The sequence below is a fragment of the Aythya marila genome (assembly GCF_965140915.1).
Source record: "Aythya marila genome assembly, chromosome: 3".
Taxonomy (NCBI): Eukaryota; Metazoa; Chordata; class Aves; order Anseriformes; family Anatidae; genus Aythya; species Aythya marila.
In genome coordinates this window covers 97,849,351-97,875,675 of record NC_139044.1, presented here as the reverse complement: position 1 = coordinate 97,875,675, position 26,325 = coordinate 97,849,351, and the positions used below count along the sequence as shown (strand labels likewise).

Below are 26,325 nucleotides of genomic sequence, written 5' to 3'. Positions count from 1 at the left end.
CATAAAAATAAAATAATTGCCATTTTATGAAAGGTATTAGTGGAATTCACAATACACAAGCTCACTTTGCTGCTAGAGTGTTTTTTTCCATATCTAAAAAGTAGATAAAAATCTGTGGAACTTGAAAATGAATTAATGCAACCCATAAGGCAGAGCAAGTGTGTCTTTCTTCTTGTGAATAACTGCAGTGTTCGTATGAGAGCAAGCAGGTCAGTGGTTAGGACTCGATCACCGGGTCTGTGACCTTCCTCTACACAGTTCTTGGGTAATGTGAAGCATGTCAGTGAGCCAGATGAACACAGAAGGCAAATTGAAAGCTTCCACAGCTCCGTTCTGTATGCTAATTGTTAGGATTTGCTTTTGAGGAAGATGATTATTTTCGAAATCATTGCGGAAGTAAGTTCCATATGTGTTTAAAAACTAACAACCTGTTTAAAAATAAAATAAAATGGGGGGCTTTTTAGCTCCCCTTCTAAAGATGCGCTTGGCAGAGGTGTTGAGACAAACTTCCCGAGGTTTACCATTTATTGCATGTTTCATATTTGAAAACCTATGTTCTGGTGATGATTCAATTTTAAAAGAAAAAAGAAAAATAGCTTTCTCTTCAAACTATTTTTTTCCCTTATTTTGCCTGTCAGTTTTGGTGTGGCAAAATGCATTCCAGGCATTTGTAAGTAGGAACACGCCTTTGAGCTCTACAGATACAACTGATAAGGAGAGAGGCTTTAGAGGGGACGCAGTATAGCGAAGGCGTGTCGTAGAGCATTTTGTGTGTTACAGACAGATGTGTGTGTGTGTATGAGCCCTTTCTGAGCCCTGGCTGTGAAGTTCCTTGTTCTTGTCCAGGGTTCGACTACCTTCTGCGGTTGGATCCTATTTTGAGGTATTTCCTTTCATCCACTGCCAACTTCTCTGCAGGTGGCAAATGAGTTGACCTCCGCATCCTGATTCATTTAGCTGATTGTTTCTCTGCTGTTCCTGAATTTCGCCATCTCCTTCAACTTACCCTTTCCATACCTTGGCTGTAGAGGCTTTGTAAGGGCTTGAACTATTTCGCTCAGCAGTGGTGAGGTTGAAATGAAGTGGCTCAAAAAGAGTTTTTTAAGATAATCCTCTCCCCTCCTAAGGTAGAACTTAAGATTTCCAATTCCCAAATGGAGAAAGGGATGATTAAAACTTCTGAGCTTCCTGGAATTCCTTTTCTCCCATTAAGATTTTGAAGCAGAATACGTGCCACAAACAGACACTGAAATAAGATGTTTTAATAATCTGTTTGCGATTGTGACAGTGGGACCTGCAGAATATTAAACAGTTTGAAAACTTCATCTTTATTCAGCTGGTTTATTGAGATCATTACATGAACTGGCTCCAATACTGAGGACTATGTACATAAAAATTTGGACTAGATGTGTTCTGAAGCAAGAGGCCAAGCACATTTCCTCTCTTCCATAATGGAATTAGCTAATAGGTTTGAGCTTGGCCAAATTGAAAAAGGAGTGTCTGTATATCGGAAAATCATGTTCATCTAAAAAACATTCTCCCTTTATTTTTGCAGGGTTTTTCAGTCTGCTGAAGGTGCAGTGGATACACTAGGATGGACACAGAAGAATTCCCTCCCCCACCTCCAGAAGGTAACACATAATTTTTATTTTGGTGGTAACTTTCCTAGTAACAATGTGGTTATATTTTCAAAAGTATTTTTACCTCCCCAGTGCTCCCTCCCTGCATATCACTGTGGGGCTTGCTCCTGGAGGTATTTAACTATGCCTCCACTGAAACCTGTGTGCCTGCCATCCTCCCTGATTTATTCTTGGAGGTTGCTCACTGGTGTTGTAAGAGGAAGAAAAGGGGAGAGGATTGATCTTTACAGTCCAAATCTTAAAAAAAAAAAAAAAAAAAAAAAAAAAAAAAAAAAAAAATTTTCTAAGGTAGCTTAGGCTGGACCATATCATCACACCTTCACCTTGTTCTTCGTTGGCTATGAGTCCTCCAGCAAGTGCTGCCCTGTAGAGAACAAGCAAGCAAAGATATTTGGGTCAATGTCTTAAATGCCTGGACAGATTTGGAGTCAGAATTGGGAGGATGGAGGGGAGTGAGCTGTTCTCTGGTAGGGCACGTGCTGCTTCCACAGGGCATGCTTAATCAGGACGATGTCTGCTGAGGGCTGTGGACGGAAGATCTTCTGATGCTGCAGTTCTCTAGCCCCATATCTTCAGTTCTGTGCTCAGCCAACACATGTCCCAGTGGGAAGCAGAGGGGAAGTGTGCGTGGCTAAACCTCTCTGTGGTCAGAGCACATGAACTTATGAAATATTATTGTGCATGCAGGGCTGTTTCTGTAAAGTTAGCCCTTGGTGCTACTTGGCTGCTATGTACTGGCAGCCATATGGTTGCTAGGTCAGCCCAGGTTTCAGAGGGCACAGAGGCTGGATTTACAAAACACTGTATCATTGTCTTCTCCGCTTTTGCTTGCTCTAAAAGAATATTGCCTGTAGCTGTTCTTCCCCTTGTTTGATTTCCTGCAAAAACACACCTTTGAATGTCGTTTGGTATTAATATATTTTAAGTCTTGAAAGGATTTGGCTTTTAATAGTTGGGTGCTGGGAGACTTCTTAAGAGAAGTATCATATATGCTTGTCCTCATCTTGCTCTTCCCAAAGCATTAACTTATGGAGACATGGATTATGTAGACCTGTGGCTGAACCCATTGCAGCTGTTCTTATTTTGGTAACGTTGCTAATACAGTTCGTATAGATAGTGACTTTCTGTAGTCTTCCCATGAATTTCTGCTCTGTCTGTCATATTGACATTGGACTTGCGTGTTCAGTGAGCAATAAGATGTATATAAATTCATATGGTAGTGTATATTATAAAGTATGTGCTAGCACATGTATATTAATAATACACGTATAGGTCACTTTAAATAAAATGTCCTATAAGTGTATTATTGTTTATTCACAGACTAACTCATACCATAGCTACATAAACCTTTTTCAGTATGAAAGAGAGTTTATCTTGGTTCTCTTCAGTCATAACTCTTTAGGAATTTTGGAATAAACATCTTAGGTCAAAATTGCTTTCCCACTAGCTTGGACGCTGCCACAGGCAGAGGTCTGTTACTAGATACTACCTAGGAAACTGGGAATGTGAGAGAAGCAGAGAATTGTGAAATCAGCTTTTAATGGGTTCACTTTTTGAACAAAGTTGTTGACAGTTTTATTTATGCTCCAAGATACCACTGAGGTTATTGCTGGCAAAATGCTTTTCCTGTCCTTGTCCTAACCCATTGTGGTCAGGACTCTGAATTTAACTCTGTTTTGTTTAGTGACAGTTTCTGTGAAATTGTCTTTTATCAGATAATCCATCTCAAAAGAAATGTAGTGCTGTGGAGAAGGAGTCATCCGTAAGGAATCAATATTTCCACTTGAGGAGGAGCTGCCATTGTTCGAAGACTTCTAATAATTGTGGCAACAGCCCGAACTTCGAACAGCTTGTCAGTACTTGGGGCACTGACAAAAATTCAGGGCCACATAGTTCAATAGGATTCCAGAATTCAGCTGCAAAGCTCTTCATGCCATATGGAGCTATGTATACCATACTTATTTTCAGACCTGTTTCTTCTTAATATGCTGGCATTAGACTTGTTAACATAAATTGAGATTCTGCTCAAGGTACTGTTCTGCCTCATCTTGTGTCAGTGGATTCTTTCCCTGTCATTTGAAAAAGTTTTGTCCAAAGTTATCAGAATTATAATATTTTTTTAATTTTACCAATGCAATTTCTTTTTAAAAGCATATTTATAAAGGGTATCTCAGTGAATGTAAATTTTAATTACACTAAAATACACTTTAATTCACTTCCTAGGTAGTTCTTATTTTGCAGTTGGGTAGCAGGTGGAAATTTTAGGGCCAAGTACAACTGCAAATTCACATACCTGGATTAAAAGACGAAAAGGTATAGAACTGCTTTATAATGGTTGAGGTTTTTTTTCTTGGTGTGCATATACTCTGCCAGACCCATAGGGTCTGTTCAGAGGTGCTAAGCAGAATGTGGGCAGATGGGTGATTACTGTGGTTTGCAGTGAGGATGAAGTTCCCATGGTGTGCTGCATCCAGGACCCTCTGCAACATACTACATATCTTTTTAGCTGTTGCGTAACTAAAGTCCTGAACTGTGGTGACAAATCAAATAGCAAACTATTTTGTCATAAGTTGAAAGTGATGTGGATTCTTTTCTAACTTACAGTGTATACCCTGTACTATAAATCTCATTTTTGTACTTACTTAATAGGTTTCCTGTGTCTTTGGGCAAGGAACTTCTACAAACTTATTTGTATCAGTCCTTATGTATAAAAAGGGGTAAAATAATGGTAAGCCTTCATCTTTGCAATAGGGATATTGTAAGAATATATGTGAAAGCTATGCAATTAAATTCATATTAAATAACGTCTTCTCTTTAGCAATAATCATCTGAATCTCTACCTTGTTTGAGAAATGTGAGTTCAGGTGCAGTTAAGGTCAGTAATAGGGCAGCTTCTTCCACTTCTTGAAAGGAAAAACCTACATATGATAGGAAAATATGACCACAAAAAAAAAGGAATTTAACCTTTATTTATTTCATTTATTATCCTTATGCAACATAGCTGCTTATAGCTGTTTGGACATTCCATTCATGCATGGTTAATTAGGCAATGACAAGTTTGTGCTAGTTAATTCCTTTACCCCAGAGCAAATTCAAGTACTGAAGAACTTCAGTAAAAAAAAAATAAAAATTAAAAAAAATAAAAAAAGTCTTACATGCCTGTATGTTCCTTCCTCCAGAATGTTTTTAAAAAGTAATTCTTCTAGCAGTGATTAAAAACTGCCTGCTATTTTTCTCTGTACATATTCTGAATGAATGTATGTGTTAGTAGCCACAGTGCTGCTGGAGGGGAGTCAATGCAAAGGCTTCCTTGGCTAAGAGAATAACCTGGAAGCTGCTTCAAAATTGGCACTTGAGATGACAGTACTAGCTTGGGTTCACTTCGTCAATGTGTATATGCATAGGAATTTCCCTGGCTATTTTGTGAAATAAAATAGAAATCATTTTCTTCTTTAAAATCTGAACAAAAACAGATTTTATCCTGGCTGTAAGTTACAAGAATGTTTTTAATTGATTGCTGCATTGGTGTGGAGTTAACCAAACCTGTCCCTACAGCAAGGACGTGCAAAGTGAAAGCCTTTTTCCTTAAGTGTTTGGGTCTTTATCAGGCCTGTTTTACAAGGGAAGGCATCTCTGTTAGTCCCAGGGGATGGACACCTGAGAAGCTTCTTGCCTAAGGGAAGTGGGGCAGGGTAGGGACTCCGTGTCTGACAGGCTCCTGGTTTTGCACTTCATTCTCTGAATGTGTCCCTTTTTCTCTGTTCCCGTATTCTTCACATTCATGTGACATGGTCTCATGTGATTTCTCTGTGAAAATTATTAGAAACATTGGGTTTACTTCCTGAGTATGCTTGTCAACAATTCATCCCAGTTACCCTAAACTAAGTTGCCTTTTACAACATTTTTAAGACCTATGCTCTGTTCTGTAATTAATTGAGTCTTTCAAGGTAGGTTTATGTGTAGTGAGGAGGCTTGGAGCATGGCTCCATTGTAGTACAGTTCTGGAGTCAGGAGCAGATGGTATGTTTTGCTATGTATCTAGAGGAAATGAAAATTATTTATGTTAAAATGAAATAGTAGAATTTCAGTATTCAATACAAGAACATCATGGGAATGAATTTGTTAGAATCACAGAAATGGTTTGGGTTGGAAGGGACCTTAACGATAACCTAGTCCCAACCCTCCTGACATGGGCAGGGACACCTCCCACCAGACCAGGTTGCCCAAAGCCCCATCCAGCCTGGCCTTGAGCACCTCCAGGGATGGGGCATCCACAGCTCCTCTGGGCAACCTGTGCCAGTGCCTCACCACCCTCTGAGTAAAGAATTTCTCCTTTATATCTAATCTAAATTTACCATCTTTTAGTTTAAAGCCATTACTCCTTGTCCTATCACAACACCCCCTGACAAAGAGTCCCTCCCCAGCTTTCCTGTAGGCCCCTTTACTGAAAGGCCACTGTAAGGTCTCCTTGGAGTCTTCTCTTCTCCGGGCTGAACAACCCTAACTCCCTCAAACCTGTCTTTGTAAGAGAGGTGCTCCAGCCCTTTGCACATTTTTGTGACCCTTCTCTGGACTTATTCTAATACATCCATGTCCTTCTTGTGCTGTGGGCCCCAGAGCTGAACGCAGCACTCCAGGTGGGGTCTCATGAGAGCAGAGCAGAGGGGGAGAATCACCTCCCTCACCCTGCTGGCCACGCTGCTTTTGATACAGCCCAGGATACGGTTGGCTCTCTGGGCAGCAAGCACACATTGCTGGCTCACGGTGAGCTGCTTGTCAACCAACACCCCCAGGTCCTTCTGAGGGCTGCTCTCAATCCGTTCTCTGCCCAGCCTATATTTGTGCTTAGGATTGCTTTGGCCCAGGTGCAGGACCTTGCACTTGGCCTTGCTGAAACTCATGAGGTTCAACACCCACTGAGAGGCCCACCTCTCAGGCCTGCCCAGGTCCCTCTGGATGGCATCCCCTCCCTCCAGGGTGTCAACTGCATCGCACAGTTGTTACTGATCTCCTCCTGGACATTGAGCCGTTGACCACCACTCTTTGGGTGTGACCGTCCAGCCAATTCCTCACACACCGAGTGGTCCACCCATCAAATCCATGTCTCTCCAATTTAGAGACAAGGATATCACGGGGGACAGTGTCAGATGTTTTGTACAAGTCCAGGTAGGTAATGCCAGTTGCTTTTCTGCTATCCACCAATGCTATAAACTCAGCGTAGAAGGCCACCAGATTTGTCAGGCAGAACATGGCCCTTAGTGAAGTTGTGTTGGCTGTCACCAACCACCTCCTTATTCTCCGTGTGCAAATTTCCATGTGCAAAATTCAACTGTGTAGTTGAATGCCAAACACTCTGTACCTGAGAGACAATCATCCATCACTCTACTTCATTTGGGAAACACGAGGTGCTGTTAAAGCTGCCTGTGTGTTTTCTCACCTCTTTTACTGACTCGCACCGCTGTCTCCAATGCTTTGAGTAAAGCCAGGTGAGAAATTTTTTTCTGTTCTGCCGAAGATTGTGGATTTAAATGTGCTTCAGTGGGTTGAAACAGAGACATTTCCATGTGTTTTTTAAGCTGAAAAAAAATAAATATATGTTTTCACAACCGGTGTCTAGGAGATTTTATACAACTTTATATGTAAATGATCAACTCTCTAGGGCTGCAAGTGGGATATTTCTTTATTCCCATTACGGCAAGATATAAAGCGAGGAGGCCAAGGGCTTAAATCTGGATATCCTGTATGTGACCAAGTGCTGTGATTGTGTCTTCCTGCTTTTTTTGTTTGTTTGTTTGTTTTCCTGCCAGTGCTGGAACAGTAAAGTAGTCGTCATTCCTCTGTCCCTGACAAGGAAGTCTGCCTCGAATCTCAGTGCGCTCTCCAGTAAGACAAAAGTAGGAACAACTGTACTTTCATGAAAGGTCCCATTGAGGTGACTGCATATTCCAAGAAAAAAAATAATCAGAAGAAACCTTGGTTAGGGATTAAGGAGCAGCTGAGTAGTTGCAATGTTGTACTGAAGAGATAACTGTATTTCTCTGCTAGGGGAACTTTTTATTCCATGAAATATGTATTTATGTATTTATATAAAAATAATTTAGATGATTCAGTTAACTTTTGTCCTGTTTAGTGAAGGATCTCATAGTTTATTTAGGTTTTAGCTGTTGTAACAAGCTGATTTTGTGACTGACACAGAAATCAGAGGCAGTTAAACAGGGGCTTTTGTCAAGAAAATCACTTGTCTATTTTATGGTTTAGTTTATGGAAGCAAAGAACAGTGGGGAGAATGTGCTTGTGTTTCAGGCTAAAGTAGGACAAAAAGATGTTACTTAGCATGATTGGGGGATTGAAATAAGAACATTGTTTAAATTAAACTGCAGCTATAAAGGGAGTTGGTCTTAGGCTAAATGGCATTGTTTGTTAGATATCTATTTTCAGCATGCAGACAGTTACAAATGATGGTAAAGGGGGAGCCAAGATTTCAGGAGAATGAGAACAGAATATGAATTGTAGTTATGAATGGTCCCTTGTTTCTGAAGCCAGCAATAGCTTGCTGGTGTCTGACATCCCATTTGTAATAGAACAATTTATTTGTTTCTAAAGATCACATTGCTCTCAGTAAATAAAGGAAAATGCACTGGTTAAGGTAAGGATCAATTATTTCGTGTGACAATTAAGACAAGCTGTGTAACAAAGAGTAACAAGAATATTTCCATTGCAGAAATGCAGTTACAGTGTCACACGTCCCTCCTAATCATGTGTTTTTCTTCAAGCCAAACATATTTGAGAGTTGGGGAAAAAATGAAGAGAAATAGATTAATTAAACTTATTTCTGTTTTTATTATCTACAAAGAAAACAAAATTTAAGATTTAATTATATTTTCTTTTCTTAGAAGTAATGCTGTAATTTTTTTTTGTTGGATGTTTATAATTTGTTAGATGAAATGTGATTCACTGTCATGGAACTGAGAGGTTAACTTTATCATTTTGATCATATTTAATGCTTTATTTCTGAATAATAACTTTTAGGGTGTATTTTTTTTCTTATTCATTCAGCTGCTTTGTAATATGACTTCACATCTGGATTTAACTTGCTCAGTTATGTGTAGGGAGAAGGTCCAGATATACTGATTGAAAAGGACAGTTGATGAAGAGATAAGGGGATTCTAGGGATGCCAACACAACAATTTATTTATTTATTTTTTTTTCTGGGGTAATTAATATTCTTTCTGAAGAAAGAATATGAAGATGAAGAAGCAAACTTTAAAGGAATTAGGGGTATCTTGCAAGGAATATTTATGGAAGCTAAGTTCCAAAATTTTAATTTCCAATAATGAGTCAGCACACAAATAAAGTTATGAATATTTTTTTTTCTTCTTTGCCTCTTTTTGCCATTTTGGGATTTGTATCCAGTGCTAACTGGCCAGGATAAATTGCTGCCAAATAACTGAGGGATTTTTGTTTGGCTTGGTTTAGTTCCATGTCACAGATCCCAGTAAATACTCACTAACCATGCCTTAGACTGCTGCAATGACTCCAACTGTAGAGTTTACGTAGAGAGATTAGTTTTTTTATACATTGTTAGAATTCTTTTATCTTGTGTATGAGAGCCAGCAAAAACTTGTTTGCATTATGATATGTTAGATAGAGTGTCTGAATTATTGAATGAAACATTTATTAGGTGCTGCTTGCTTTCTCTGCAGAGAGGAACTGAAGCTACGCCTAGAAAATGCACTTCATGAATATTTTTGGGAAAAAGCCCTACAACCCTCCGTATAGTTTCTCCTTTCTCACTGAAGGAAATGAGACCTTGTCATGGTTTTGTGAAATCCAGAAGATGATTTAGGCAGTTAAAGAAGGGTCTTTGCAGGAATACATCCTGTTAAACAGTCCGTTGTTGCTCAGTAACTGATTAGGTGAAAGCATGAAAGTTCCTGAAAAATCTTCTTAAGCTCGCACAGGTTTTGCCAGGAACCGAAAGAAGGATCTTTGCGTTGCTGGGCCATGGAGATGCACATGCTGAGAAGTGGCTTTCACTGAGTGTGTGTGGCTGTTGCAGTGGGAGACAAAGGGAAATCCAGATGCTGACACTTGAAGTTGTCCCGGGAGTGGTGAATTGGTTTAGTGAAAGTGTCCAGGGGGTCTTTGTGGTCTCTGGTATTGCAGAGTACAGTGGAAGTAAAATTAACATTGGCTGTGAGTGCTCTTGCATATCTGATTATCTGTTTCAGTGACCCTCTCATGTTTGCATATGAGGAATGTTTGCCAGCTGAGTGCTTAAGATGACTCGTCATGTTGGAAGGAATCCCTTTGTGATTTCCCAAGTGGACTGGCTACAGCAATGAAGCACGAGGTTTGGTTATGTCAGCTGTCTATGGCCGGTTCTGGAGCCAATGCAGAGCTTTCTTTCCCTTCCATAGCTGATGAAATGAGGTGATGAGAAGGACTCTGATGCCAATGGAGTGTAAGATCCCAGGGAAACACCACCATTGCCCAGCTCAAGCCTATATATATACTGAGGTGATGGAGTTTCTGGTGAAAGCTTTGTTAAAAGGATATTGTGAAACAGAATTTTGGAGAGCTTGGTTAGTGAATCTGGATGGTAAGAATTCCTGTTTTTTCATGAGTTTGCTTGAAGTCCACAGATGTACTTTGAATTACAGCAGAACCTTCGTATGTTAGGACAAAGAAGAGCTCCAAAGACACAGTGAAACAATACTTGGTGGGAATGCTATAAAACTCGAGCTTGGCAGGCTGTAGCAATCACCCATGCCCACCTCAGTGAGCTGTGGTAGCCAGGATTTGTGAGCAGCTATACTCCTGCTGACTGTGCCTAGGGGAGTTCCCCCACTGAGCCTGTAAACCAAAGCCAGAGATCAGATGATTCATACCCATGGTAGCCTGAAATAAAGTTTGAAATCAGGCAGGCAATACTGCTGATCCTTATTGTTAACGTAACAAGGTGGAAAAGAGCTTAAAAACAGGGGATTGAAACCCTGCATTAATGTTAACTACTTCTTCCCCATTAGTTTCTGGGATAATGAATTTATCATACTTTAGTGTGTGTATTAAAGTTCGTTTACATTTCAGTTTATCTTTTAGTGCTCTGTAGTCTGAGGAAAGAAAGAACAACAGAAATTAGGTGAGAAGCCAGCTAAAACCCAACATATTTCCAGTGCTTTTCCTAAGTTTACAACACAAAACCATTCTGTACTAGCATATACATTTTTCTGTAGTACCAGATGATAGTCTCTGTTAAAAGATGTGTCTCTAAAGTCTTTTCTTGTTTAGAGTAAATTGAGAAGATAAAGGTTGCCTGCACTGCTTTGAGAGCAGTGTTAGGTAGAATTATCTTTGGGGAAAAGTAACCTATTGCAGTGTGTCCAAAAAGACAAATCAATCTCCAAAGCAGCATGCAGCTTCTGGACCTCACCTCGGCCATTACCACTGAAGGAAGGAGGCTAAGCGTGTGAACACTTCCAAGGAAGGTCAAGGTTTTTAGGTGTTAAAAGCTCTGCTTTTGGGAGTGGCTGCAAATGTTTCCGTTTTGACATTGCTGGATAAATGGTTGTTGAGCCCTGGCCTAATGATCCAGAGTACAGATTTCCTTTTGCCTACATCACGTGAAGGCATGGTGCTGACAGAGTAGGAGAAAGAAATGTAATCCAAAGTTGAAGGCAAACCCCTTGCTACTTCATATCCAAAATGTGTCAGGCTGGTGGACGGATGTTGCTAAACACAGTCCAAGACCTAAAGTACTTCGGCTTTTGCTTTGTGTGGGTTCTAGCTCTTTTTTGTATGATATACAGTTTATGTACCTGAACTGTGTGTTTTCTTTCTGTGGAAGTAGGATCTCTCATGGTCTACGTGCTTTTGACCCCTAGAATAAGTGACACTTCCTGCCTTGTGGGACTCCCAAGTCATTTCAGTTCAAACTATTATCAGATGATGCAGCAGCTTCTGACTGCTAATTAGAATTAAACAGGCTGTAGTAGAGAAAGGCATATTCCTTAAACAATTAAACAAGAACTGCTTCAGTTTAAAAACAATCATTTGGAAAACTATATATAATAGATGAAAAAGTAGAGAAGTAAAGGACAAGCCAGACTGTGCTTTCTTGTGGAGATATTATTAAAAAAATGGTAATTTTCCCACAAATATATCAACTGTGTGGTCAAAAAGTTTTCCTAGAAAATCCTCATTTGTATTTCTTTCTTCACATGACGCTTGCATCCTGTGGTTAGCCAACATGCTCCTTCTCTCCTCTTCCAGAGCTGGATGCTTCATTTTTCCCAGTGACTTGTCCTTCTGCTGTTTGATTTCCATTTTATGAACGCTCACTGTTTTTTTCCATGTACGGGCTGTGCTTTTGGCAGCATGTTGCAGGGCGAGTTCAGCAATTCCTATAAACGACAGCGTTGGCTGTGCTCAGCTACACGTATCACTAGCAACAGCCATGTCATGCTGTATGTGTAGTTTCTCTGTTTTGATGTCTCTTCCTCGTGTTAGATGAGGTGGCGTTTACATGGATTCAGTCCAGTGACCACAGCAGTGTGATGTGGTGGAACCCTGATGACACCAAACTTGGAGGAGTTGTGGACTCAAATGAGGGCGTAAAGGCCTTACAGAGGGATCTGGACAGGTTGGAGAGCTGGGCGATCACCAACCGCATGAGGTTCAATAAGAGCAAGTGCCGGGTCCTGCACCTGGGACGGGGAAACCCTGGCTGCACGTACAGACTGGGCGATGAGACGCTAGAGAGCAGCCTAGAAGAGAGGGATCTGGGGGTCGTGGTAGACAGCAAGTTGAATATGAGCCAGCAGTGTGCCCTGGCAGCCAGGAGGGCCAACCGTGTCCTGGGGTGCATCAAGCACGGCATCGCTAGTAGGTCAAGGGAGGTGATTGTCCCGCTCTACTCTGCGCTGGTGCGGCCTCACCTCGAGTACTGTGTGCAGTTCTGGGCACCACAGTATAAAAAGGACATGAAACTGTTGGAAAGTGTCCAGAGGAGGGCTACGAAGATGGTGAAAGGCCTGGAGGGGAAGACGTATGAGGAATGGCTGAGGTCACTGGGCCTGTTCAGCCTGGAGAAGAGGAGGCTGAGGGGAGACCTCATCACAGTCTACAACTTCCTCGTAAGGGGGTGTCGAGAGGCAGGAGACCTTTTCTCCATTAACACTAGTGACAGGACCCGCGGGAACGGGGTTAAGCTGAGGCAGGGGAAATTTAGGCTGGACGTCAGGAGGGGGTTCTTCACAGAGAGGGTGGTTGCACACTGGAACAGGCTCCCCAGGGAAGTGGTCACTGCACCGAGCCTGTCTGAATTTAAGAAGAGATTGGACTGTGAACTTAGGCACATGGTCTGAACTTTTGGGTAGACCTGTGCGGTGTCAAGAGTTGGACTTGATGATCCTTAAGGGTCCCTTCCAACTCAGGATATTCTATGATAACCCCTTCAGTACCAATGGAAAGTCAATAGCCTTTAATACTGATGTGTTTTAAGTGTAGACAGGGATCTATCATGCATTCATGCAGATTTCAAAATAATACCCATTCATACTGTCCTAGCAGCCTCTCATTTTAAAGACTTGCCTCTCTGTACATCAGTGACGTTTCTTGGTGAAATATTAATGGCGGAACCTACACATACACTTCTGAGGTGGAAAAGATGGTTTCTTCCAGGGACCAGCATTTGGCCTCTGGTAGTGGCACTCAATACCAGTGATCGTCAGTGTGCAGAGTATGAAGGCAGTTAAACAGCCACGAAATGCTGGTTTCATGTAGCAGCCTTTGTAAATCACAGCACTGTAGGGGTTGGAAGGGACCTCCAGAGATCATCGGGTCCAATTGCCCTGCCAAAGCAGATTCCCTAGAGCAGGTTGCCCAGGTAGGCATCCAGACGGGCCTTGAGTATCTCCAGAGAAAGGGACTCCACAACCTCTCTGGGCAGCCTGTCCCAGTGATCCGTCACCCTCACCATGGAGAAGTTCTTTCTCATATTGGTGCAGAACTTCCTGTGCTCCATTTTGTGGCCATTGCCCCTTGTCCTGTCAAAACATAAGTATAGCCAGCGTTGAAGTGCATCCTGTGGAGTCAGGGAGAACAGGTCTGTTCATGTTGCTGCTGGTACTCTCTGGGCAGCCTAGTTCATACCTAAGGTTTTTGTTTTAACCTCTTTGGTTTTTGCAACTCTTAATTTTTAGCTAACTTCAAGCTTAATTTTTAGCATTGTGAGCCATCTTTCCGAACATCTGCTGATGTTGGTAGCAGCCTCTTTCTTAAGCTTGAACAGGCAGATTCATCGTTCTTCTGACTTGAGGTTGAAGTTTGCTTTTTATCCAGAAGAGTAGTTTCTGTTGTACATTCTTGACAATGTAATTAGTATGTAATTTGTATGTTTATGAAATACTGAAGAGAGGTTTTTACTTATTTCTTTGTTGTTTATTTGAAGGGAGAGCCTGTTAATTTGTGTGGTTTTGCTTTTGTTTCCACCACTGGAAACGCTCCTTGTTCTGAATATGTGCTGTTTGTTTTGTTTTGTTTTGTTTTTCGTGACTGTTTCCCGTAGAGACCTTTAATGCTCACGTTGTGGTCATGCTTTGGATGTGTGTGAGCTTTGAGTAATTAGCAACGCTTTTATGCCACGGGGACCTGGGTTTCCTGTAACACCAGCTTAGCCCAACTGCATGTGAGTGGGGAATGAAAGCCTCTGGCTCCCATCTGCTTTCCAGGGAAGTAAACTGAGTTCACGTGTTTTTGGGTTTTGGGTTAGACTTTTTTTCTTCTTTCCAGCAAAGGAGACGCTTTCCACCTGTGTGACTGTACAAGGAGCTAATTTGTGGGTATTAGTGGTGTGCTGGAAAAGCGTAAGAAGCACAGCTGAGGCACCTGTTTGTGGAGGGCCTTTCTCCTCAACTGCCATCATGTCTGACCCCATGCCGTGGCATGGAGGGTGCTCAGCTGTCGTGATGACATCTTGTTGTGGTGACACATCGTGGTGGCATCTTGGCAGGAACCAGGACAGGCCTCAGGGCTCCTCCTGCCAGCGCTGTGGAGGAGATAGGGCCCAGAGGCTACACACAGGGAGAGGAGGAGGCCATGCATCGCCGTCCTTTCCACAGGTGTAGGACTGAGGGAGAGCATCTGAGTTTGCTGAGTCCTGACGTGATGAGGTAGCTCCTGGATGTTTGTTCCTGGATGTTTGTGTCTTGTTGAAGATGTCTTGAGCAAAAATGCTCCATTACAGTATCTCTGCAGCCTGGCTTCATCCTTTAAAGCCGTGATCAGCAGTTGGAGGTCACTGAGCAGTGTGGAGGTTGGTGCTCGAGAACATTCTGGAAAAAGAGTTGCAGATATGCACACCCAGAAGGGCATACTTATGGAAATGGTCAGTTAGTGGCCTTGAAGTGCCAGTAAATGGTGGTTCCTGAAAGCCAGCTGTCCTCTTCTGCCCTTTGGTTCGTTTAAGTACTGATACAGTACCTCAGAGGCTGACATTGCTTCTGCTTGCTCTTAGCACAGCATGCTCCAGGGGATCTTGAATGGGCATTAGAAATTCCAAGCATGAAAGTTACTTGAATAATTTAAAAAGTTGTGCTTTTTTATTTTTTCATTGTGGAAACAGTTTATAATGGCTTGACTGCCTATTATTTTTAAAGGAGCTGTTGCAGTGGTGTCTCCTGTATGAGTCCTTGTTTCTTCTGCTGGTGCCAGACCTCCTTAACCACAGAAGTGCTGTCTCCCTCTCACCCAGAACTCCAGCCTCACCAGTCACCTTACTTGTCCCCATCCTTCCCTATCCAGCTATTTAGCAAGGCACATGTGAGCCAGCTGGCTTTCTTCTTCACCTTTCTCCCTGCATAGGTGCTCGGGGACGAAAGCAGGAGAGAGGCACTCAGGCCAAGTACCACAGCAAAAGAATGTTCAAGTGCAGTTCTCTCTCCTGGTACTGAAGAAGTCCCTGTCTCAAGTGGGAGATGTGAGCAGCTAGAAAATATTTTGTTGCTTTCTAGCTGTAGTAATGCAATCTAATCAGCACTGAAAAGCTGTGAGATTAATCGAGTGGTGACCGAATCTTTTAACAGCCTTTTAAAAGTTTCAGCTGAATATGAATCAACGGCAGTTTTTCAAAGGTTTGCAAGTTGGCCAAATTGGAAAATTTTTGCAGTAGCAATTAAGGTTCTTCCTTGTAATTCCTGTCATTTCTCAGGACAGACAAGTATCAAGTGTCTGTTACAAAATTTCACCTGAAATATAAACTGAACAGCTCTAGCGCCCATTCATTTTGGAGTGTGGTCAGCATGATGCATCGGGGCCCAAATTGTTAGTTTTACAAAAGTAATAATAATTTTAAAAACAGTTATTTACTGTTATGATACTCTAAAAAGAAACAGAGCTCACAGCTCTACCTTTGTTAAGGAGAGATTATATTCATAATTATGTGCATTTTTTCTCTTTCTACAGCTGTAATAGTAGTTCTGTCTTGAGGCTGGCTTTAAAGAGACAGAAAAATAAGTATCTACTTTCATCTATTCCTGCTTATATACTTAGCCACATGGGAAGTGGGTATTCCAGAAACATTACAGTTTCTGGAATTGTTTTCAGGTTGGGGGAGAGTAATTCTTTTTCCTTCTGGAGTCAGGATTTTTATCCTGGAATCAAGATTTTTTTAATATATATTCCAGTAGAAAGTTACATTTTGAGGCTTTCCTCAAAATATCATGAAGATATTTTTACTTCTATTTATTTCAGTTACTTTAATGAAGAGCATTTTCCTGGTTAGAATACAGCAGAGCACTAAAATCCGGACAGTTCCATTCCTTGTTTCTGTGTGGTGTCTGGTATACTTACATAAGGAACTGGGCAGACTCTTAACTACCGAGAAATAAGGGTTTGAAATAGCAAACATATCTTTCACTTTAAAAGAGAGCTGAGGAGAACATCTCTGGAATGCATCAAGCTTAAATAATAAATACTTGAATTGTTATCCCTGGCTGTTTGCTTTAATTTGTAAGCTTTGCTTTTACATTTTGTAATATCTAAATGTATTTAAGCTAGTAAATGATTTTAGTAAAAACTTTTTCCTATTTCAGGATACTCAAGAATTTGTAGCAAGTTACAGTATTCATGGAGTTCAGTTTGAAGGAAGACGGCAGGTCTGTGTTGTCCTAAACATCTAGTGACAATCCAAATTACATGAGTGGAAAAGAGAAATGTTTTCAGATTGCACATCAGAATAAGAACAAGCAGCTCCTTCCAGTTTGCTTTAGTTTCAACTGCATTAATATTTTTTCACTGAATGATATTTTCCATCTGAAACAATGTCTACTTCTTTTGGTCAGTGTAGTTGATGATAAATATTTCAGTCACTTTTATCATATCCTTAAGAAAAAAAAAAAAAGAGAATTTGGCATTCAGTGAATATATGACAGAGATCACAGACATTCCAGAGGCAAAATTGAGGAGAAAAAAAAAAAGTGCATTGGAAGAAAACTGCTTGCTAAAGGGAAAAAGGGAAAGGATTTTTCCCTTCTGGCAGCATGGATATCTACTATGTCCTGCAGTCTTTGGGCCGTTCTTCGTTGTGGAGCTTTTCAAATACAGTAGATGCATTTTCTCTTTTCGTTCCATAGTTCTTTGCTAACCTTTATTTAAAAACAAAACAAAAAAACTATAGCAGATTGCAATGACTACGCTCCTGATTATGTAGAAGCCTTCTTTCAGTCTGCAAAGGCACTGTTAAAACCTTAAAACAGGCATGTTCAAATGCAAGTATTTTTGATGGTGGTGTGTCTTCTTATGTCCAGGGCTTCCAGGGTTATTGTCACAGTGTCCCAGACTGCTGAATTGTTCCTGCTTAGGGTTCTGATCATTTCTTCATTTATCTTTGTTTTCTGTGAAAAAAACTCAACTGACTTCTTTAGGATCATCTCTGATTTATGTGATTGCAAGGAAAGTCAGTTTTACTTTTTTTTCACTTTCTCCTTTGTTTGCACTGTATTCAAAGTGTGTTTGCTTCACACATATTCAAAGGGTAAGTGCTGATCTATTTTGTTTTAATTATGTATTATCTCTAAAAGAAAATTATTAGTGAAGCTTCACTAGCCTCATCTCAGCTTTAAAATTAATGCCACTCTATTTATCTAACTATTTATCTGTGCTATTAAACTATAAATAGTTTAAGGAAAATGAATGGGAAAGCAGATGGTGCCAAGAATGTTTCACAATTGGTAGAACAAAATAAAATTGTTTAAATTTGCTTATGCCCCAGCAGGTCTCTGTAAACATAGCCTAAGTTAGCTTGTTTTTGAAGTCGGCTTAAGAAAAAGTAATTTCCCTGAATAACATACCACAGAAAAGTCATAAATTCATGTGCTGTGCTAACGATTATGAGAGTATTTATTCCTTCTTTTAATTCAAAATTCACATTTTCACATTTAACCCTGAAGGAAATTTTTGTATTTCAGATTTCTTTTCCCATGTTTGAAAACTCCAAATATAGATTTAAAGGAAGAGAAGTAATTCCCCACAGAATGGTATTGGCATAGGATGAAGAGGTTTAATCAATTATTGTATTCTCATTGCTCTGGCTGGCACTTGGAAAGTTAAGAATGTGAGTAGTAGTGAAAAGGCAAATTGGATTTTTAGTAACCAATTTAATTATTCAAAGCAATTTCAGGCAGACTCTATAATGCCAAATGAATATTACTTAGGCCAAAAAATAATGAATTTTAAAGTGATGTTAAAAAGTTGTCATCTTTGGACACCACTTACCACTTTCCCCTCCCACCACGTATTTTTCTGCAGTCACAATTGCCTGGAAATCCACTTTCTGCTTTACACCTAAAGGATTGGAGGAACTATAACTGTCTTCACGAGCATTACATTTTGCAAGATACATGGTGGGTTTTTTTGGTAGTCAGATTCAGGTCAAGCTTAACTATGTTTTGTGTCTTCCTAATTTGCCGTAGAACTTTCCAAGAGCAAAAATGTGTTTTCTTGTTAGTGCTGTTTTGATGTAACACAAAAAAAAATGTAGAAACAGTACATATTTTCTAAACTGTAGTTACTCGTAATGTCTTTTTTGTATAACAGTCTCTATCTGCAGCGCTGAGAAGTTCTTCACATGAAGCAAATGGAAATCACCCCCACCCTCTGTTTATTTTTGTTATTAAAATAAATTGTTTCCATAAAATCAGAAGTTCAAAGGAGAATGCTTTTGCATATGAAACTGGCAGGATCACTAAATTCAAAGAATTAATTTAACGTGCAGGATTAAACAAAAGTGGGAGCGATGCAAAGCCAAAATACAGTTTTGAAACTATTTGGTGGGAGGTTATTTGTCTCCAGTAGCCCATCACTAAAGGATGTATGATCTGGGAAAGAACTCTACTTCTTTCTTTATGTCTTTTTTTTTTCATCCTAACCCACCACTGATTCAGTTTAGGGGCTCTTTCCATCCAGTAGTGCCCAATTACAGAGTTCTGCATCTTGTTTATTTCCAATGCAAAGTAAATGGAAACACAACAGGGCAGCATTAGCAAACATGACAGGAAAAAAAAAAAAAAAAGATCAGGTAGTACCTTTCAATTTATTTGTTTGTAATCTAAGTTGAGAAACTCAACTCTCTGTTAGGTTTTCTGCCCTCAGTCATAACGTGTGAGTTGGTTGGGTTGTTGCGGGGAGATGGAGAGGAAAATTGAAGGGAAATTGTGCCTCAGCCGACCAGGGTTTGCTCCTGGCTCCTCAGTCATTCCTTTTGCTTTTAGTGTCTCAAATTACCTTTTTTTGCCAGTGGCAGTTTTTGTCTGTCTCTGATAAATGACACTGTGCTGGATTCAGGTGCCTGGGGAATTGCATCAATGTGAAAGTGCTGGAGCAGAGAATAACCAGGCATATGATACCTAAGCTACCTAAGATACCTAAGAAAAAAAAAAATGGATCCAGAAGCTCTGTAACTAGCAGCCACAAAACTTCGTGTTGCTTCCTAGATGTTTGCCTGCGTGGTGTGGATATTTCATAAATTAAATGTATGGATTCTAGAGCTGACCTCTGGTGAGCAGGTGGGCTCACTGCTCTTACTTCAGCCCTGCTCAAGCAACACCTAAGTTTGGAGTGTGGCCTAACCCTATAGAAGTGAGCAGAGCAAGTTTAACCCCTTCTGGTTATCTCATCTTCCTTCTCCCGCTACACAAAATGCAGAAGAGCTTTTTTATGTGTTGGTAGGGTTTGCTGCTGATACTTACTTGTATAGAACAGCCAGAGGAGTAGCCCGTGCACACACTTTAAGTTGTGATACTGTGGCTGTTACTGACTTCTGACTGACATCTTCTCACTTGTCTACCTAGTCTGGATGACTAACCACTATTTCATGCACTGGTAATCCCAAAAAACACTCTACTTGGAAAACAAAAACCTTTGAAGTACTAAATTTGAACTATAGAGAGAAACTGAAAGCTTTAAAAAATGAACAAAAACCTATCCACAATAATAAAACCCCTCTTTTCTTTTTTTCCCCCTTCCTGGCGAGCAGCAAGGAGTACAGAGGCAGTTCAGGTGGATGCTGAATCAGGAAGAATTATGGGGTTTTCTTGAGTCGTTTGGAAGAGCTCAGTAGCATTTTTTCATCTTTCAGAAAAAAAAGTATTACTAATGGACAAAAGCAAGTATGAAAAGCCTCAATCCAAAGGCATTCTGACAAAAGGGTTTTAAAAGGCATCAAAATTAAACTGAACGTCCTGCTGCCTCAGCCACAGACCGTGACCATAAATGCAGGGAACCCCCTTTTTTGTTCCTTAATATTTTTGCAATTAGTTTGCTTTCTCTCCTACAGAGAGACTGTGTGAAAGATCTTGTTATTTGAGGCTGCGATAAAATATGCTGGCTCAGCCTGCCCGAAGAAACAGAAGCCTTGGCAAGAATGCTGATTACCATGACAATCCAAGCAGTCCTGCATGGCAGAACAGCTGATAAGCATCCAGATTCAGGAGATCCAGCCGTCCTTGCGTGACTTTGTTTTTAATATCGTGTTACCTGAAGGAGGGGGAAAAACCCTATGAACCTCAGTAATATGTTTATAAAATATTTGTGCATTGACATTATTAAAATATATTTTTGTCCTATAATTATGTGTTTTTATTACATTTTAATGCATTGTTGAACTCCTGCATAAGAATGGCGTTGGGGAGGAGCTTGGGAGGTTGGTTGGGCTGAAGAATTTCCACAGATGTTTCTGCAAGGAGAAGTCTGATAACAAATTTTCCTTGCAGATGGTAGCAGAGCAGCTGTGGCAGGTCTAGGGAAGGAAGGGTGAAGCCCTTTTGTAGAAACAGAAGGGTCTGAGGGGTTTGGGCTTCCCTCCTTGCAGCTGCAGTGGCCCCCTATGCTCTGCAGAGCATCTCCAGCAGCAGCTTTGGATCCTGCACTCAGGTTTCATGCAATGCAAATATGTGGTAAAAACAGCAGTAAATAATGCAGTGAGAGGTTTTAAATCCTCAGGGGTTCTTCATGCTCATGTGGATAAGAACAACAGCACCAAGGGAAACTGCTCAGCTCTTCTTCCTTCTCCCCACCCCTGCATGGGGTAGCAGGGGTGTGCTGCAGGGTGCTCATAGGTAAAGACAAAAAAATAGCCCACATGCTTCAGGTCCCAGCCATGTTGGGATGTAATTTGTTTAAGCCATTAGCTTTTCACAGCTAAAAACCCCCATACCAAAATACACCTCGATGACTGAAGTGTGTGGTAATGGGGTTACCACAGATTTAAACCAATGACATCACGTAACACACCGTCTCAGATTGGGGTAGGGAAAACAATCTGCTGCTCTTTAATGTGCATGAAGAAAGTTACGGTCGCTGTCATTTTGATTCTGTTAAGAAAGAAAGGGCATAGAAAATTGGAATTAGAAAGGGAGAGTGATTTGATATAGAAGAGTCCCTATCCAGCTACATTAATTCATGAACTTTTCTTGTTTAAAGAATCAGCTGCTTTAATGTTTTTATAAATCTTGTTTGCTTTTGCCATAATGAACTAGGACAAAAAGGTATCTGTATTACCAGTTTCTCTCGCTTTCTAGGTAATTTAGTTATATTAAAGGGTTTGTTGTAAATTGCCAGAGGGTATCAACATGTTGAGAAAGTTCTATTCTGTTCCAGTGACCTAACATTTTTGGGCGTCATTTTATGGGCTTCATTCATAACATAGAGCACCTGCCTAACGTCTGACATCATTACTGAGAGCAAAAAAAACAAAGCTTGTCTTTCTGCATAGTTCTAGAGCAAGAGCCTAAAGCCACGGGTACGAATGATGATGAAGAGGACGAGGGAGAGCAGTTTGACTTTGACAGTGGAGATGAGATACCAGAAGCAGACAGACAAGCCCTTGTGCCACCTCCTCCTGATCCTGGAAGTAACACAGAGCACCAAGAGGCTAATGGCACCGGTAAGTCACCCCGACAGGCTCTGCATCTCTAGGCTAAGTAAAGAGGCAAGATTGATGATGGAATAAAAATACTTGCAAAAAAGAGAGATCCGTAGAATAGCTGTGCAAATGTTTTGATTATTTGTGCTAGCTGTACTGGTGGTAGATTTGACAAGGCAAGTGATGATCACACGCAATTCCTCTGAGGTTTCCCATCCATGTTCAGTGTAAAACAATGTCTCAGTCATAATGCCATGCTCCAGGAAACCTTCTATGCCCTTGAACCTGTAATAGCATGAAGATGGCTCAAGATAGTCTGCCTTCACAGCTAAGCTTGATGGTTGCTGATCGTATGACGTGCATAAAAAAAAAAAAAAGTCAGAATGTAAGAATCTTGTTCATAACAGGGGTCTTATTTTTATTAGACATTAAAATATTTTTTACAACACTTGCAGATGTTCCCAGTGCTGAGGTATGCTCTGGAAATCGCTCTATTCTGCTCAAATTGACAACAGCTGATTTGGCTGACTTTGATCCAGTTTCCTTTTGTAAACAGTCATTGTGCTCATGGCAATGAGAGATAAATAACTCGTCAGGTGACTGAGCAGATTGACAACCTGGAACTTAAAACATGACTTTTCTCTGAAAAATTCTTGTTTGCTCATCCTGTTGTGAAGACGTGCTTACAGCTTGAAAGCTTCTGATCACTTGGGATCCAATTCTGTAGCTTGCTTCAGAGTAGCCTTTGGTTGCGCTGTGCCCCAGCTTGTCTCTAGAGATACCGAGGAGTTTGTGGATCAGAAAATAGTTTATTTTCAAGGAGGAAAACTTCAAAAGTTATTTTCTTTCCCCTGTTCTTATCAGAGCATTTTCAGGACAGCTCTCTGAGGAGCATCCCTCCAGTGAGCTTTTTCTTTGCTCATGGCTATTGCTAAAATGTTTCTTGTATTTGTGTATATAAGACACAAATATCTCTAAAATATGACTTGCAACATGAGGGCTTAAGACAGTTTTCAGCTGTGTGCTTATGGCAAGCAAGAGTGGACCCTAGCCACTTGTCAGAAATCTTATCCTGTATTTAGGATCAAATTATTGTTTTTCTGTAAGGCATTCTTGTAACCCGGTTGTTTTGCTGCTGGAGAACATTACTGTGTGGGAATTTTGTGTCATAGACTGTAAGCAGATTGTATAGTGGGGGTCATGTAAATGTTTACGATATTTGCAAAGAACAATATGAAGCACCTTGAAAAGGTATAAAAATAAAACCTTTATTTTTTTTTTTTTAACTAAAGGTGCTGATACCTTAGAAAGAAATGGGGAGATGCGAGCATCAGAACCTGCTGCAGAAGGCATTCCAACAAAAGTAAATCCCTACTCAGTCATAAATATTTCCCCAATGCAAGAAAAGGATCCATCCTCCTCCCCAGAACCAAGTCCTCAAGAAGAACCTCCAAGTCCGAACGTGTCTGGTGGCTATTCTGTCCCCGTGCCCTGTGGCTATGCTGTGCCATCCAATTTACCTTTGATACTACCAGCATACTCCAGCCCTGTTATAATACGCAGTGTTTCTGTAGATGAAGAAGGTACTGTATTTACGCAGCTTATTTTATTTGATGGGGAATCCTTGTTTAACTTCAGATACCTGTGCTGCTTTGTAAATGCTTATGTACCATTCAGCCTTGACATCTCTGGGGGATTTGGTGTCAAAATAGAATAACTGTTGTGGAGTAGGAACTAAAATTTTGACGGACTCAGAAGTATCGGTTTATTAAAACAAAAAGACAGGGAAAAAGTAAACATTTTAATGGGACTCTGTTTGCCATATTAGGATTGAGATAGCTAAATTAAGATGTGTAAGAAAAAAATGAATGTACACGGCCAGTTCTTTTCAAACCTTTTAAGTCCATGATGGTTGACCTTTAGTTTGCTGGCACTGTATCACAACATAAAGCACGAGTCAGGACTCTCCTGTCTTATCTTGCCATTAAAAATAATTAATGTTAATTCCCCCTTAATGTCATGAAATAATTTCCAGAGTAATAATTCAGTGCTCAGGCCAACTGATTTCTTTGCAAACCCTTATCATGCTTGATCTGGGTCCTGGCAGAGTTCCTGTCCCTTTTACCTTTTCTATATGCACTTCTGGTGTTTTTTTTTATTGTTGTTGTTGTTGTTGTTTTTTTTCAGACCTTGTGGATTTAGAATTGCTGCGGGATTTTTTACTTGATAATTTGGTGCATTCTCTTTGTCCTTTAGTATGATTTTAAGATGGAAGGGGAAACTAGAAAGGGGAATAACTATGGATTATTGCAGAAACAGGAACAGTCCCAATATGTTGTAACCAGAATTAGCAAAGTTGACAGCTTAATGTCAAGAGAGCAGGAAGAGCAGAAAGCTTTCCATATCCTGTCTTTTTTTTTTTTTTTAATTTGTTTTGTTTTGAATATATTACTCTTTAGCTAGGAGGCAATTGTACTGTAGTTCTGTGTACTATATGTTTTTTGCAGCCTTTGCTATCTACTTCCGTTAGGCATATAGGAGAGTAAACCCAAAATTTTTGTGTTGTTATTGCCTGAAGAGGAATATATGATTGAGAGATTAGAATTAAATGCATCAGATACTGTAGCTTCCTTTTACTAGCTCCTATACCAAATTGCTGTGCCTGTGTGAATTCTTTCAGTTGTGAAAATAGGTAAGATAGTGTGAAGAAACTCACACTTTTTTTAGAGATTTTAGAGATTCTTAAGAATAAAAGTGCTGTGTGGAAGTAAATCATTTGTTAACTATTAGTAAAACTGCTTTCTTATACTGAAGTGTACCGTTTGAACCCCACTGACATTATTCCAAGCATTTTGTTGATTATATGTATTTTTTCTACTTAGCAGGTATGCAGTCAGCAACTGAAGAATGTCACTGTAACTCTTTAAACTCAGAGGAACCCCAAAATAGGTGATTGCCAGTTCAGTATGTTTTAATGATCTCTGAAACCTCAATTCCTGATAAAACTTGCATTTGATAAATACTTCATTTTTCATGTCTGATGCTTCCATGTTTTGTTATTTTCATCTTCTTAACTCCATAACTCTGCTTATTTACCAAAATCCTTGCATTTCTTGAGGTTGGAAGGGAAGTGTTTTCAATCTATTGACTAAAATTGTCAGATAGAATAGATTATTAAATCCTAATTACATACTGAAGCAGAGTTTTTGAGTAATTAGCAACCTCAAAATGAGAACTGGAAGGCAGTGAGATGTTTTTATTTATTGACTTGTTTTAATGGTTGTTTAAAAGTATCGTTGTGTAGCTTTTAATGATTTTATGCCTTCCCCCCCCCCCTCCTTTTTTTCCCCATCAGTGAAGATAACCAGGTCAAGAGAGAGGATGATGCTCTGGCAAAGTGGGTTGCAGATCCTGCAAACACTGCATGGATGGAAAGTAAGTATCAGTGAGTTCAGAGTTAAACTATAGAAGAAGGTCAGTTTTAAGTTGTGATAAACTGTGTATGTAATCATGTATGTTTTATGGGAATGTCAGTGTTCACTTTTATTGTGTTTTCTCAGGTATGTTCTGGAGCCCATTTATACATAGTTAAAATATTCAGCAGCATAACAAAAATTTGTATTTTAAAACAAAATTAATATTGACTTTTCCATGAAGTGCTTTTTGGAGACTATGGAATAGTTCATCACTTTTTACAGGAAATCACAGAAATCATTTGGCTATTTCAGTATGTCTGTGGTGGAAATTTGCTCAACTTCACAGTCTGCTCTGTGGCTGTATGTGAAATCTTCTCATGAAGTAATTGGCAACTGTTTGCTTAACGCATTTTCTCAACATGTGCCCTTGGCTAGTGGGTGCATTTGAAGCCAGAACAGAGCCTGTGTGGTTTGAGGACAGGTTATCCTGGCTGTTCTCACCTGGGACAATGTGAGGGATCCCACTGGGCTGGAGAGTCATCTAAATGTCACTTGAAAGAATTGAAGAATTTGCGTTCCTGTCCTGCCTCTTAACTTTTTGAGATGATCATTATGTCATGTACAGTTTTGATTATTTTTCTAAAAATGTCTATTACAGTTTCTTACAGCTAATTAATAAGATAATAAGCAGCACCTGAGAAACACTTCTACTGTTGTGAAAAGAAGTGAGAAATACTGAGTGTGGAAATAGATTTCTATTTTCAAGCTACCAAGGCTCATAATATACAATATAGATAAAACTGCTTGAATTTTCACAAATACATTACTGTTACTGTTGCTATGCATTATT

At 40.1% G+C, this 26,325-nt stretch overlaps 1 protein-coding gene across 4 annotated transcripts in view; it reads left to right on the top strand.

Annotated features, from left to right (window-relative positions):
• ARHGEF10 (Rho guanine nucleotide exchange factor 10) overlaps nucleotides 1–26,325 on the top strand; it is a 120,726-nt gene that overhangs the window by 9,507 nt on the left and 84,894 nt on the right. For 3 of the 4 annotated variants that reach the window (XM_082757694.1, XM_082757693.1, XM_082757691.1), the window contains exons 2-6: nucleotides 1,556–1,631; nucleotides 21,910–22,080; nucleotides 23,352–23,642; nucleotides 24,942–25,008; nucleotides 25,415–25,494. In XM_082757694.1, coding sequence (XP_082613820.1) covers nucleotides 1,595–1,631; nucleotides 21,910–22,080; nucleotides 23,352–23,642; nucleotides 24,942–25,008; nucleotides 25,415–25,494 — 646 coding nt within the window. In that variant the 5' untranslated portion in view covers nucleotides 1,556–1,594. The remainder of the gene's footprint in view (nucleotides 1–1,555; nucleotides 1,632–21,909; nucleotides 22,081–23,351; nucleotides 23,643–24,941; nucleotides 25,009–25,414; nucleotides 25,495–26,325) is intronic. The other variant, XM_082757692.1, reaches the window with a different exon arrangement.